This window comes from Engraulis encrasicolus, chromosome 9 (assembly GCF_034702125.1).
Source record: "Engraulis encrasicolus isolate BLACKSEA-1 chromosome 9, IST_EnEncr_1.0, whole genome shotgun sequence".
NCBI lineage: Eukaryota > Metazoa > Chordata > Actinopteri > Clupeiformes > Engraulidae > Engraulis > Engraulis encrasicolus.
Window position 1 is genome coordinate 54,850,956 of NC_085865.1, and position 13,687 is coordinate 54,864,642.

Consider the following 13,687-nt stretch of genomic DNA (forward strand, 5'->3'; position numbering starts at 1 on the left):
TTCTCATCAACAATCTTCGGATGTATTATGCATCGAGGCCAGACTAAATTAGACATCCACATTTAGTCTGGTTTATCAGGCTAGGGTTGAAGTGGATTTTCTCAATGAAATAGCAGTTTATAACAGCTGCAATATTCATTGTCGAGTTGAGTAGAGATGCATTATTAATGCCAGACGGAAACTGTGAAATTGTCTTCTACTTTGACAGGATGTTTACTTGAATGCAAAAAGATACTGTGAAATATGGCATGCAGTGAAACTGTGGACCTGGTCTTGTGTTTGTATGCTAGTCTTTATCTGCCTCTGATATGGGCATCCCAGTTCCACCTCTCCTCCTCTCTCAGTGGCACTTGTGCACAGTGTGTGTGTACGTGTGTGTGTGTGTGTGATTTCTTGTGAGCAGTTGTGGGAATCTGCTCTGCCTAGACATGCTACAATATGCATGTATAGTAGTTTGCACGCCTGTGTGTGTGTGTGTGTGTGTGTGTGTGTGTGTGTGTGTGTGTGTGTGTGTGTGTGTGTGTGTGTGTGTGTGTGTGTGTACCTCTGGCGTGGACGTTCCTGTTGCGCCTCTCCTCTTCGCTCAGCTCCCCCAGGGCGCAGTAGGTGGGGTTAAAGGTCAGCAGCTTGGGAGAGTTGGGCCGGCAGAACGGCTGACACAGCTTCAGCAGCGCCGCGCCCAGGTTCAGGAAGAGGGCGTCGCCCGCGTACATCTGGAAGAAGATCTCCGGCATCTGATTGGCCCAGATCTTGGTGCGGCCCATGTTGGCCTGGAGACAGCCGCCCAGCCAGGTGAGCAGCAGGTGCCGCGTCTCACTACTCTGCTGCAGCAGGTTCTTCAGGAGCAGGTGGAGCTTGTCATGGAACTGACCCATGAACTAATGAAGAGCAAAGGAAGACAACATAGAGGTAGACAATTAGAGGGAGACAATTAGACAATTAGAGAAACTCCATGGACTAAAGAACTAAAGAAGGTTCGTCAAGACCAGATGGAGTTTGTCATGGAAGTGACCCATGAACCGCAGCAACACTACACATGGGTTCTAAACTTTTGTTTTCTCCTGGCTGAGCGACACTAGCTGCGCACAACTCAACCTCCGATTGTTGGAAACTGCTGTCGGTCACATGGTTGGCTGACATGGTCTTGCCCCTCCTCACAACATTGTGTCAATAAACACAGTGAAGCCATGTATTGGGTGTGAACGCCTTCATTGCGCTGCCAAACACAAACTTTGCTACAAAAACACAGCAAAGCAAGTTACAGAAATAAAACGTCTTTGCAAATCAAACACACTGATACCCCATCTACAGGTGTTGCAAAGATGTGCTCTTCCTGTAGTCTCCCTACCCCAACTACACCAGATTCTCGAGATCAACCTAGGTGCAAGCGTGTAGACTCTTCGTTTGGAATGGTGAGTGTTTACACCTGAATTACAGCGGCACTTTATCAGCCAATCACAATCAACAACCAGATGGCAGTGTTAGATATAGCTAGCATTAGAAACATCTGTATGAACTCACCTGATGTATGTTGGCCTCCTGCACCTTCATCTCCTGGGGGCTGGAGCGCGAGGGGCTGAGGAAGTAGCCGTGTGTCTCCACCACGCCGGGCGTCTTCAGCAGGCACGAGATGCTCAAGATGCTGCCCAGGAGAGTCTTCTGGTACTGCAGCCCGCTGCTGGGGTCCTTTGGCTGAATGTGCTCCACCAACACCTGTTAGATGACATTACATTATACTTAGTGGACACTTTAATGGGTCACGGGTGACAACGAGGTTTTAGTAGTACCACAGGTGAGGGTGATGCAACCACAGTTAATGCCACTATTGTATGGATTCAATGTTTTGGTAACACTTTATAATAATGGATGCATAAAAGGCATTATAAAGACTAAGTAAATAATTAACTAATGACAAACAAAACATTAACAAATGTTTTTATTATTGATTACAGTCCCTGTAATGTAGGGTTACGTGCCTTTCAGGCACTTCAGTCATGGATAACAGCGTATGGAATAGGAAGGGTGGAATTTAAACCTTCAATTCTGCCAATTTGGAAACATTGAGCAATTGTTTTCACAGCTGCCTCCATTAACTATATTGAGGACAGTGGAACACCACATGACTTTCAAACAATTCATCACCAATTCATGATCCAAAGGAATACAGATATCCAGATATTCCTTTGCACAAAAAAACTCAATGCAATGCAATCAAGCATCCTGGACTAATAAACAGTGCTTCTATCCTTGTTTTGATACTAATACACGGTATGGCTGACCTTGGCGATGTCCTTCTGCTGGCTGAAGTAGAGGAGCACGTCCAGGTAGGTGTACAGGAGCAGCTGGCAGAGGTCCAGGTCCTTGACGCGACCATGAAAAATGTCCAGCACCGGCACGATCACCTCCCCGAAGGTTCGTACCTCCTGGTCCGCTAGGAGACCAGCGATCACCTCCTCCATAAACTCAGCAACCTGCTCAAGTTCTGTGGGGTAGAGGAATTTGCACAGGGTAAGAGGGCACTGTGCCTTTAAATTAGTTAAAGCAGCCATCGGTAGGGTTTCCTGTTGGACATACAACAGTACTTGCGTAAATCCCAGATTCTGGGATTTTGGAAACTGTGCATGAATTATCAGAACACCCAAAATTGCTTAACACCCCAAAACTGTGTTAGTCGCTAAATGAAGGTAATTTTAGTAGTTTTAGTGATTTTGGTAGTCTTAAGCATTCAACTTCCTGTCCCATCATTTTTTCACTGATTTTTTAAAGGAGAATTCCAGCCAGTTTGGATTAATATCCCATCTTGGGTGGACCGAGGGAAAGGGATGAAAGGCAAAACCGCGAGAAATTTTCATGCCTGCTGCGCAAAGTTGTTCAATTGCGCTGTTTTCGGTTAAAACCTGACAACTTCGGGCACGTATTTGACCTGTTTTAAAGCTCCTAGCGTGCATTAAAACCCTTTTGAACGCTTTGGCCGTGGTGTGTGGGTCCATACAAGTCGATCTAGTGGTTCACATTTCCATTAGGTAGCATAGGTACGATACAACAGGAGTTTTCAAAAGTGGCGCACCTACCTCTTTCAGCTTCCGCCTTCCAACTACGTCCGCAAAATGGTTCGCCAAAGTGATACTTCATAGTAATCCATTTTATTTTTGTCCACCAAAGACGAGCCACAAGAAACATATTCACATGTTTTCATGTCCTGAGTTGTTATTGTCGCGCAGATTCACTTCTCTGTCACTGAACGCAGTTTAGTGACGTCACGGTGTCACATGACTCCTGGAAGGAATAATTCTTTATCTGTAACAAATATTCTGGTTCGAAAAAGATAACCATGGCCACCAAACTCTTCAATTGAACTACCCCAACGGAGGATCCATCTCAAAATATCAAACAGTATATTACGACAGCGCCTCTCTTTCTCGCTTATGTATAATAACTGGATGAGCGAATGGCGTTCCTTCCAGGAGTCATGTGACACCGTGACGTCACTAAACTGCGTTCAGTGACAGAGAAGTGAATCTGCGCGACAATAACAACTCAGGACATGAAAACATGTGAATATGTTTCTTGTGGCTCGTCTTTGGTGGACAAAAATAAAATGGATTACTATGAAGTATCACTTTGGCGAACCATTTTGCGGACGTAGTTGGAAGGCGGAAGCTGAAAGAGGTAGGTGCGCCACTTTTGAAAACTCCTGTTGTATCGTACCTATGCTACCTAATGGAAATGTGAACCACTAGATCGACTTGTATGGACCCACACACCACGGCCAAAGCGTTCAAAAGGGTTTTAATGCACGCTAGGAGCTTTAAAACAGGTCAAATACGTGCCCGAAGGGTCAGGTTTTAACCGAAAACAGCGCAATTGAACAACTTTGCGCAGCAGGCATGAAAATTTCTCGCGGTTTTGCCTTTCATCCCTTTCCCTCGGTCCACCCAAGATGGGATAATAATCCAAACTGGCCGGAATTCTCCTTTAAGTAGCAGTGGATCTGTCTAATAGTACTGTCCTACAGCACTATAATTGTGCTGATAGAAGTTGTCGACTACTGCATGCTGTATAATAATAACACATACTTTCCATTCTGTACATGTTCACATACTTTAAATAAAAAAGTTGTTGAATGTGAATGTGAGTTGAATGTGGCTTACGTGCGCCACTGACTGCGTCCAGGAGGAGGTCCAGGAGCTGCTCGTAGATGTTCTGGTTGACGTAGATCTCGGGCGTGAGCAGCACGGTGCGGGCGTTGGACACGCTGAGGTTCTTACAGCGCACGGCGTATGGTAGCAGCTTCTCTGGCACTTTAGTGACCTGTGGAGGAAGGGCGCACAGAGGAAAACTGATATATAGTGCTGAGAGAATTTTCGAATGTGTATGTGTGTGGGGGGTGTAAAGGACACTTGTGTGAGTGATGTATTTTGATAGTTTATGTCCTGCCAGGGACTGCAGATGTTAATTAGCCTGAGGCTGGAAACGTGGAATGGAAACATTCATGTTTTAATTGTACATGGTCCCTAATAAATTGAAATTGGAACTGAAACACGTCAGGGTTACAAGTCAAAAATTCGAACTCAGTAAACCAAAACAAATAAACCAGTAACCAACGATGGGAACCCCAAGGCCCTCTCATTTACCAAAGTTGTAATTAACCTGGCTTAAGGAATAATCAAATCAAAGTCGTATCCTCCTGGGAACCCTGCCGGCACGCTCACTTCTAACTTTCTCTATGGCCATTTTTGAAGACCCTAACTGTGATTTTGGATTTTCCTGAATTACAGAGGTAAACCAGGACAAGGCTCTCTCTCAGCTACAAACCTCTTCTTTGGCTCTTTGGTAACATGCGTAGAGGTATGGTACGGCATTCTTCTCGCCCGCGTCTCTGTCTGCAGACAGGTTCACCGCACTGCATGACGTCATGTATATGAGGTGGTTACCAGGCTCCAGCAGGAGCAGTCTGTTGAACAAGGCCTGCAGACAGGATTACAATGTTACAGCATCATACAGAACAACATATAGCATGTACATTGAAAGAATCTTAGAGAAAGAAAATTATAGCAATGGTGCATTGTATGACGTTTAATACCAATTTCTTCTCTTCCTATTTATCATTCTGTATTCTGAAGTTATTCTGTGGTCTTGCAACTACCATTATCACCCATGACTGAGTGGTGGTCTGATAGAGTGTCTGGTAGAGTAGAGCACGGCAGAGGAGTACAACACAGACTCCCCTACACTCAATTGCCTTTTAGCTGGAATGCTTTGGGAGGTCTGATGAATGATCTCAATTATCATCAGTTGACACCCATTAGGGGCTTCCAGAGTCACGCACACACACACATACACACCCACACACACACCTGCTCAATGGTGTCCATGTCAAGCCAATCCTGTCCGTCCAGATCGGCCGCCATCTCCTCCAGGTAAACACATCGTGAAGGGATGCCATTGCCTCCTCTTAAACTCGGGTCACCTTAGTAATAAGTAACATAATACCTTAGTAATAAAGTAATAATCATTTGTATAGTGCTTTTCTAGACACTCAAATATGCTTTACAGACCATATAACATAAAAACAAAAGCACATAATTAACATGTACAGAGACTCAACAAAAGTAGACAAAAAGTACAACAAAACAACAACAAACCAGAGTTTGCGGCAATGAAATACAAAGCCTCCAATCCAAAGCTATCGTGGCAGTGAGTTTGGTTGAGAGAGAAAGCCTAACAAGCCGATGAAGTTTCATTTACGAGCCGCAAAGCGACACGGACGGGGCCGTGGACACGCAAAGAGGAGCAATATTCAGATGCAGTCCCTGTGATGTAAAAGCTGTAGCCCTCACTAGCTATCCAGATCTTTTTCTCAAAAACCCTTCCAACATGGGATGATGCACACTTCAACAATGAAAATGTAGGACTGTTACGGTGACAACTTTTTACAGTTTATTGCTCTGGTATATGCAAATCGCCCAGAGGCATATTGACTTTTGTATACAGTAATCTCTTCTATGGTTTCCCTTTTAATAGTTCTCTGTCCACAATGTTTTGTTTTGTGCACGGCTTTGGTAGCATGATCCACTCAAATTACTGCTCTTCTTTCTGCCACATGACTGTGCAAGCAGAAAACCATTGTGGCAGCTTATCATTGCCTCCACGATACATGAACACTTGATACCTGCATGGAACCACCTACGTAGTTGCAGTAGCAAAACAGCAAGACATGACAAGGACAATGCACATGGGATTGATGGTACTTAGAAAGGTTGTGTACATTTGGCAGGTCAGAGTCAAAACAATAATAACCTCTATTGCTATTTCTTAACTTTCTTGTTATTGATGTCCTTAATGTTCTTAATGTTTCACTAATCCTCTACTAAATGTCAACATTAACATCTTTGTTTGATTTCTTACTTCCTGAGAAATGTTTGCTTTGACAAAGTTCCACAACCCTAACCACTCTTAGCGTGTTCAAACCAACGAAGAACCGCATTGTTTACCGTTCTCGCACCTAATCAACGAATTCATGGACAACATCTGAGTGTTCGGGAAACGCGATGCAAAAACACTTGTTTTTTCTCTGTGAACCTTGATGACAACAAAGACGTCAGCAGGTACATCGGGGTAACACGTGGTCAAATGCAGAAAAGTACAGAGCGCAATGTGAGCGCACTTAGTAAGCACAAGCAGAGAAAGAAATACAGGTGAAGCATCAGATAATCACTCTTAACAAATAGCACCAACAAGTATCTGAAAGGAAGTGAAAGTGGCACATGGTGTGTGTGTGTGTGCGTGTGCGTGTCTTACTGTTGTCTAGTGTGATGAGGAAGATCCTCTGTATCATGTGATTGACGTTGAGCTGTTCACATAGCTCCTGTCGCGAGCGGAAGGACCTGCTTATCTCAGCCACCGAGTCATCGTTGTCCTCGATGCTGTCTGACACTGAATTCTCAGACTCCGATTGGCTGTCCCCTGAGTCTTCCGCTGGAAACACATTTAAAAGTCAGAAGACAATCACTCACTGCAACATCCACAATGACGGTCCATGCAGGTTAAATCACATTTATGGCACATAGGGCAGTCCACTTGTAGCCCAAAGGTTGTTGGTTCAACTCTAGATTTGCCAGGTTGTTGGGGGGAGTAATTAACCAGTGCTCTCCCCAATCCTCCTCCATGACTGAGGTACCCTGAGCATACCGTCCCATTGCACTGCTAAATAGGGGATGCAGTTTGAAGCTGTCCCCTTGCACCGGTGAGGCATAAATGCAATTGTGTGGTGTGCTGTGAAATGCTGTGTCACAAAGACAACATGACTTTCCCAGTCGGGCTTTACCTTTCGCTTTCATTTAGGAGAATTCCGGCAAATTTCAACACACAGTTATATTGCACATGACTTCTTGTCAAAACTTGATGACAATTTTTTGTTTTGTTCAGCCCTTGCTTTCTGAGATCCAGGCCCTTCTAATGGGCGCATGGTCTGTTCTTCTTACATCTTATGATCGCAAATGTTAAATTACTATTTAAAATAAATGTCAACAAACTATGCCCCCATTAGAATTGCCTGGGTGGATCTTGGAACTGGCTGAACAAAAAAAATCTGCATCGTTGAGTAGTGACTGTCAAGATTACATCTGCATGTTGAAATGTGCAGGAATTCTCCTGATTGGCGGAGCACTATCACTCACTGCAGTGATGGTCCATATGGGTTAGGTCAGGTCAGGTAGTCACCATGCCTGTGTAATGGCTGCAATACTGCTGCGGAATCAAAGCATCTCTATGACAAACAAGTATAAACAGGGAAGCAAGCGTGGGCAAAACAGTAGCGGCACAGATCGAACAGAAAGATAACACTAACCACAAAGCCATGGAGGGAAATGTGAGCGGTGTTGAAAAGAGGAAACAATAAAACAATCTTAAAGTGTTCCAAGAAAAACACTGTGGTATCTCTCATGAGACAAAGCGATAGAGAACTTTTGAGCTACTTGGTTTCCATAAACTCAACTGACCCCTGGTCAACATGCTTTAACGTTAAACTTAAAGATGGCCAGCTGACTGAAAAGAAGACTACACTGAGACCCCAACCGATAATGATGATGAAAAGAGCTGCACCATATATACACATGCTGTTACAAAGCCTCACTTGTCTATTAGTAAACTGCAATGATGTCATGCTTTGTCAGCTCTGACACAAATGTCTGTGAGATTCTTGACAAACAGAATAGGATGACAGTCTTAGTCCAGACACAGTGAGTAGCATACACCTTGTTGACAGTCTGCCTGTTGACTATTACCATAATCATACCATGCACTCTGACACCTAAAATAACAGTATATGACAGTGTCTTGACCATACACTGGATACATACTGGTCTTGATCGAAAAAACTTGGGCTGTGTTTCTCAAATACTCAAGTAATACACAATTATGAGGATATTGTGTATCAAAAGTAGGTCAATACGGTCATACATCATCACTAAAGGTTTACCGAATATTGTATGTAGATCCATAAAATGATTGTAAATAAAGTTTTAGTGATATGTTGCCTATGGGCCCGGGCCGGGCACCTCATACTTAAGTACTACTAAAATGTTTTTGGGAAACGCTGACCTGGTTATGCGCTGCTTACAGTGTGTATATGTGGGAAATGTTTCTCAAGCTGTGAGCACACAATTCACATCGCATAAAGTTTAGGAAAGAGTCTTAATGAGCAGATGGAGACTTATTGTAAATGACAGGCGTTTCAAACTCACATGGTGGCTTGCTGTGGTCCTGCTTCTGGCCCGATGCAAACTGCTTTGCATCAGCAACAGAACTGAAGAGGGCTGCAAACGGGTTTCTGGAGATGTTCTGGTTATTATTGCCCTGGTCAGTCATTTCATTGGAGCGTATACTCCATCCACCAAAAAACGTAAACAACCTGCAAGGCACAAAATAGACAATTTCAACTTTGACACTGTGCTTATTCCGGGCATACAACCACCAGCGCCTGCACTGCTTTAATCCAGGAGGGGTAACAGCCCAGTAGTAGTGGTCGGGGTATCGCCTCGTCGCTTATGATGATCTGGCAGATGACAGCTATTGTATTACAACTGTTACGCGCCTGTGCAGTCCTTGAAGAAACTGAAACTTGTTCCCCTCCCAGCATTAACGGGGTGACAGCAATTAAGACAAATGGCATCAACTTGCATATTTGTTGCTGCTGATTAGTGGGTAAAACAGCAAACTGGGACAAACACAGCTTACGCGCTGTGATGTCACCGTTTACCATGCTAGGCAGTCACCTCACCTAGAGCTAGCTAGCGAAGGCAGGGAGCGAATGCCATATGGGTCGGTGCACTCAAAGCAGGATTTCCCAATACAACGTCCCATCCCCAGACATGTCAATGCATTGACTCTCTCGACAGTTGGGTTGCAAGGTACTACATTAAAGTAACAAACGATGACACATTGATATTTTCCTGACCACTACAGAGAAAGGTTAGACGTTTATCCCTGAATCTGCTACCTAGCCGGTGAGCTAAGAAGCTAAAATGCCAGCACTGACTTGCACAGGTGGCTAATCGTAAAACGTAGACAGCAGTGGTAAACGTTGTTGTTATAACTGTATTTTATACACTCAATCTAAAATGCCCAGTTTCCATGAATGTACACATCAAAATGACATGCCGTGCCATGATTAATCCGTATTAACTTACCTCGCCTCAGTCAATAATGCTAGCTAAAACTGTCAACTCGGGAATATTCTTCGGCACTTGGCTACTGCAGTTCCTCAATAAACATACGGACGTACAAAACGTCATCAGTAGAGGACGACGTTTTGGCACGTCAACGTAAGAAGAAACCAGGAAGTTACACGCAGCAAAGCCGAAGAGGGATCTTTATTCGATCATATTTCGGGTAGTTCATTTAACGACAAAGTAAGAACATTTTGTTGACTTCAAAATCGTTTACAGAGCGTATATTCTGAGAAGTTGCTACATGTGTAGGGAACATGGCGGACGTTGGAGTAGCTGGCTGTAAATACACCAACGTTTCTGCAGTGCATGATGATACGATCGAGGCTTTGACCGAGCTTGAAGATCTGGAAAAGGTCTATTTGCAGCTTTGCAATGAGGAAAAACAGGTCCAGGATTGTCTCGGGACACTTGTAGAACAGCAGAGCACAATTGAGAATAAGATGCAGTTGCTCCAGAGGATGAGACCAAAGTTGCAGCTGATTGAAGGAGATGCCTCTCAACTTGGTGGGATGATCAACTTCACCTGCAGTCTGGCCGAGAACGTCAGTAGCAAAGTCAGACAACTAGACCTCACCAAGAAACGACTCTACCAGGCTATACAACGTGCTGACGACATCCTGGACTTGAAGTTCTGCACAGACGGCGTCCAGACGGCCTTGCAGAGCCAGGACTACGAGCAAGCTGCCGCCCACATCCATCGCTACCTCTCCCTCGACCAGTCAGTCATAGAGCTCAGTAAACAGGGAGGGGAGAGCAGTAATGTGGAGACCAGCCTTGCCTTGTTGAAGGATGCCGAAGTGCAGCTGAAGGCTCTGGTCACCAAGCGCCTTGAGGAAGCAGTGGCAGCAGACGACCTGGCACAGGTGGAGCGCTTCTTCAAGATCCTGCCACTGCTACGCCTGCACGAGGAAGGACTTGCCTTATTTGCCAATTACCTCAGCAAGGAGCTGGCCCGAAAGGCGCAAGAGAACCTGACACTGGCACTTAACTCAGAATCAGGAGACAGGAGAGCGCCCATGATCTTTGTGGACACCCTGACGCTCCTGCTGGAAGGCATTGCCCGCGTCATCGAGACCCATCAGCCTATCGTGGAGACGTACTATGGCCCCGGACGGCTGCACAGGCTCATCACCCACCTGCAAGAAGAATGTGACCGGCAGGCCCAGAGTGTGGTGGACAAGTTCATCCAGAACAGAGACTACCAGTCCAAGTTCCAGGTGGTGCAGACCAGCATGCTGAAAGGGGTGTCTGCGGAGAAGATCGTGCTGAGGGAGCTGGACGCCGTCCTGTCAGAGGTCACGCTCATGAACTCCAGATCCGAGCTTTATCTCCGCTTCCTGAGGAGACGCATGGTGGCTGACTTTGAAGTGGCCGATGCCAACGCCTCCGAGAGCGTCGTCCAGGAGCACCAGAGGTGTGTGGAGCGCCTGCTGAAGGACTGCGAGCTGAGCAGGCGTATGCAGGAGCTGATCGGCTGCTACATCCCCATGGAGGAGTACTACATGAGGGAGACCGTCAACAAAGCCGTCGCCATGGACACGTGGGAGCTGGGCCAGATGACGTCCAGCATGGTGGACGACGTCTTCTACATCGTGAAGAAGTGCATCGGCCGTGCACTCAGCAGCAACTCCTCGGACTGCGTCTGCGCCATGATCAACCTTGCCACCAGCCTCCTGGAGCAGGAGTTCCGAGAGGTGCTGGTCGCTAGGTTACGCACGGGTTACCCCAGCAGCACCCTTGCCGACCTCCAGCGAGGCGTCAGCAGTGCGGTGAGCCTCATGCAGAGCAGCCTGCAGCACGGCAAGATACACACGCACATCGAGAGCCAGGAGCAGGCCAAGAACGCCTACCTGGTGACCTTGAACAACGTGGACGTTTGCAGCGAGAACATCAGCACGCTGAAGAAGAACCTGGAGAGCGACTACGCCAAGTTGCTGAACCAGGGCGCGGCCAGCGAGCAGGCCCAGGCCAAGATCGACAGCTGCCTGACGGACATGGTGAGCACCTCCAGCAAGTTCAAGGACCTGTTGCAGGAGGGCCTGCTGGAGCTCAATGGCTCGGCCATCAAGCCTCAGGTGAAGCCCTGGATCACGGGCTTCCTGTCGTTCTCGCACAACATCGAGGAGGAAGAGTTTGGCGAGTACGAGGCCAACGACCCCTGGGTGCAGCAGCTGATCGTCCAGCTGGAGCAGCTGATGGCCGAGTTCAAGTCCTCGTTGTCTGCGTCCATCTTCGACACGCTCACCAGCCTCATGATGAACCTGATCTCCACGGAGCTGGAGAAGACGGTGTTCAAGTGCACCTTTAGCCGGCTGGGTGGCCTGCAGTTCGATAAGGAGCTGCGCTCCCTGGTGGCGTACCTGTCCTCCGTGACATCCTGGACCATCAGGGACAAGTTCGCCCGCCTCACGCAGATGGCCACCATACTGAACCTGGAGCGGGTGGCGGAGATCCTGGACTACTGGGGGCCCAACTCTGCGCCCCTCACGTGGCGGCTCACCCCTGCTGAGGTGAGGCAGGTGTTGTCACTACGCGTGGACTTCCGCAGTGAGGATATCAAAAGACTACGTCTGTAAACGTCAAAAGTTTGACAAATGACCATAACCAGGGCCCTAAATTAAAGTGATACTGCCCCATTTTTTGATTTTTTTTTTGTCTCCAAAAATGTGACAGTATCACTTTAACACCCGGCGATTGGCGAAATGCTTGTGAAAAGTCAGTTTGGCTGGTAGAAAGGAAAACTAGCCACTTTGACTGATCAGGCTGGTAAAATGTAACATTTAAAAACAGAATTTGAAGCCCTCACCATAACAACCTAATATTTATGTACATACTGTGTAACATCTTGTGGATTTGGGAGCTGACTGTGCATTATTAGTTTTGCTGAAATATTAAATGTATCATCTTTATCATCTTTATTCATTTTAGTCAACTGCTCCGTTACAAAAAAATGGTGTAAGATAATGCTTTATTATTGTATAACACTACAACCAGACTGAAGGGCACAGTCAAGTGTTGATAACAAATCATTATTTGTTTTTCCTTTTATGTTTTGCATTTCTTTATCATTATTTTGTGGGTTTTTGTTTGTTTCACCCTTTGATTCTGGTATTTGACTTTTGTTCTCCGCAATAAATCATATGTTGTTTGGAATGTCCCCATAAATCATTAATGTGCCATGGGTTTAAAAAATATCATCAGAACTGTGTGAGCGTGTACGTCAGAGAGGGAGAGGTAGAAGTCATCTGAGGACAAGAAAGACTAGCAGCAATATCCTTCATGTTAAACCTTGAAAGCTACTGAACTGAACTCTTAATGGAAAATGGCACTAATGAGAAATAATCTTGTCAGCAATTTTTTTTTCTATATTTACAAGGCTCCATCATTTGCCATTCATACAAAGTCATGTTCCCCAAATGACTGCCAAGGGTGGAAAAAGTTGAATACATTTTCAACAATGTCATGTTAATAATGTAATGTAATATGCGAGTGCATCTATGACAGAAAACATAATACCCATTTTTTTTTCTATATTTACAAGGCTCCATCATTTGCCATTCATACAAAGTCATGTTTCCCAAATGACTGCCAAGGGTGAAAAAGTTGAATACATTTTCAACAATGTCATGTTAATAATGTAATGTAATATGCGAGTGCATCTATGACAGAAAACATAATACCCATTTTTTTTCTATATTTACAGGGCTCCATCATTTGCCATTCATACAAAGTCATGTTCCCCAAATGACTGCCAAGGGTGAAAAAGTTGAATACATTTTCAACAATGTCATGTTAATAATGTAATGTGATATGCGAGTGCATCTATGAGAGAAAACATAATACCCAACAACACCATTCTGGAGATAAAATGTTAATGGAGAACACTTGTGGCTGTGTTTTTTTGGGGAAATCGTTTCTACTCAGTGTATCAAACACATTATAATCTTTAGTTTCCA

The 13,687-nt window shown here is 45.3% G+C and overlaps 2 protein-coding genes across 2 annotated transcripts in view; one reads left to right on the forward strand and one right to left on the reverse strand.

The window, feature by feature from the left end:
- ube4a (ubiquitination factor E4A (UFD2 homolog, yeast)) overlaps window positions 1-9,803 on the reverse strand; it is a 28,679-nt gene extending 18,876 nt beyond the window's left edge. Inside the window, exons 1-9 of the mRNA XM_063207445.1 lie at window positions 9,690-9,803; window positions 8,745-8,911; window positions 6,802-6,978; window positions 5,358-5,470; window positions 4,816-4,968; window positions 4,152-4,311; window positions 2,280-2,482; window positions 1,522-1,713; window positions 545-878 (exon numbers count right to left, since the gene is read on the reverse strand). Coding sequence (XP_063063515.1) covers window positions 545-878; window positions 1,522-1,713; window positions 2,280-2,482; window positions 4,152-4,311; window positions 4,816-4,968; window positions 5,358-5,470; window positions 6,802-6,978; window positions 8,745-8,868 — 1,456 coding nt within the window. The 5' untranslated portion in view covers window positions 8,869-8,911; window positions 9,690-9,803. The remainder of the gene's footprint in view (window positions 1-544; window positions 879-1,521; window positions 1,714-2,279; window positions 2,483-4,151; window positions 4,312-4,815; window positions 4,969-5,357; window positions 5,471-6,801; window positions 6,979-8,744; window positions 8,912-9,689) is intronic.
- Window positions 9,804-9,823: 20 nt separating this feature from the next.
- cog4 (component of oligomeric golgi complex 4) lies at window positions 9,824-13,618 on the forward strand. The gene has a single exon (XM_063207446.1). It carries the CDS (start codon window positions 9,986-9,988, stop codon window positions 12,305-12,307), a length of 2,322 nt encoding a protein of 773 aa, XP_063063516.1. The 5' UTR covers window positions 9,824-9,985; the 3' UTR covers window positions 12,308-13,618.
- The last annotated feature ends 69 nt before the right edge of the window (window positions 13,619-13,687 follow it).

Excerpts from the sequence above, each read along its gene's own strand:
- cog4 (XM_063207446.1), top strand. The coding sequence starts at position 9,986 with ATGGCGGACGTTGGAGTAGCTGGCTGTAAATACACCAACGTTTCTGCA.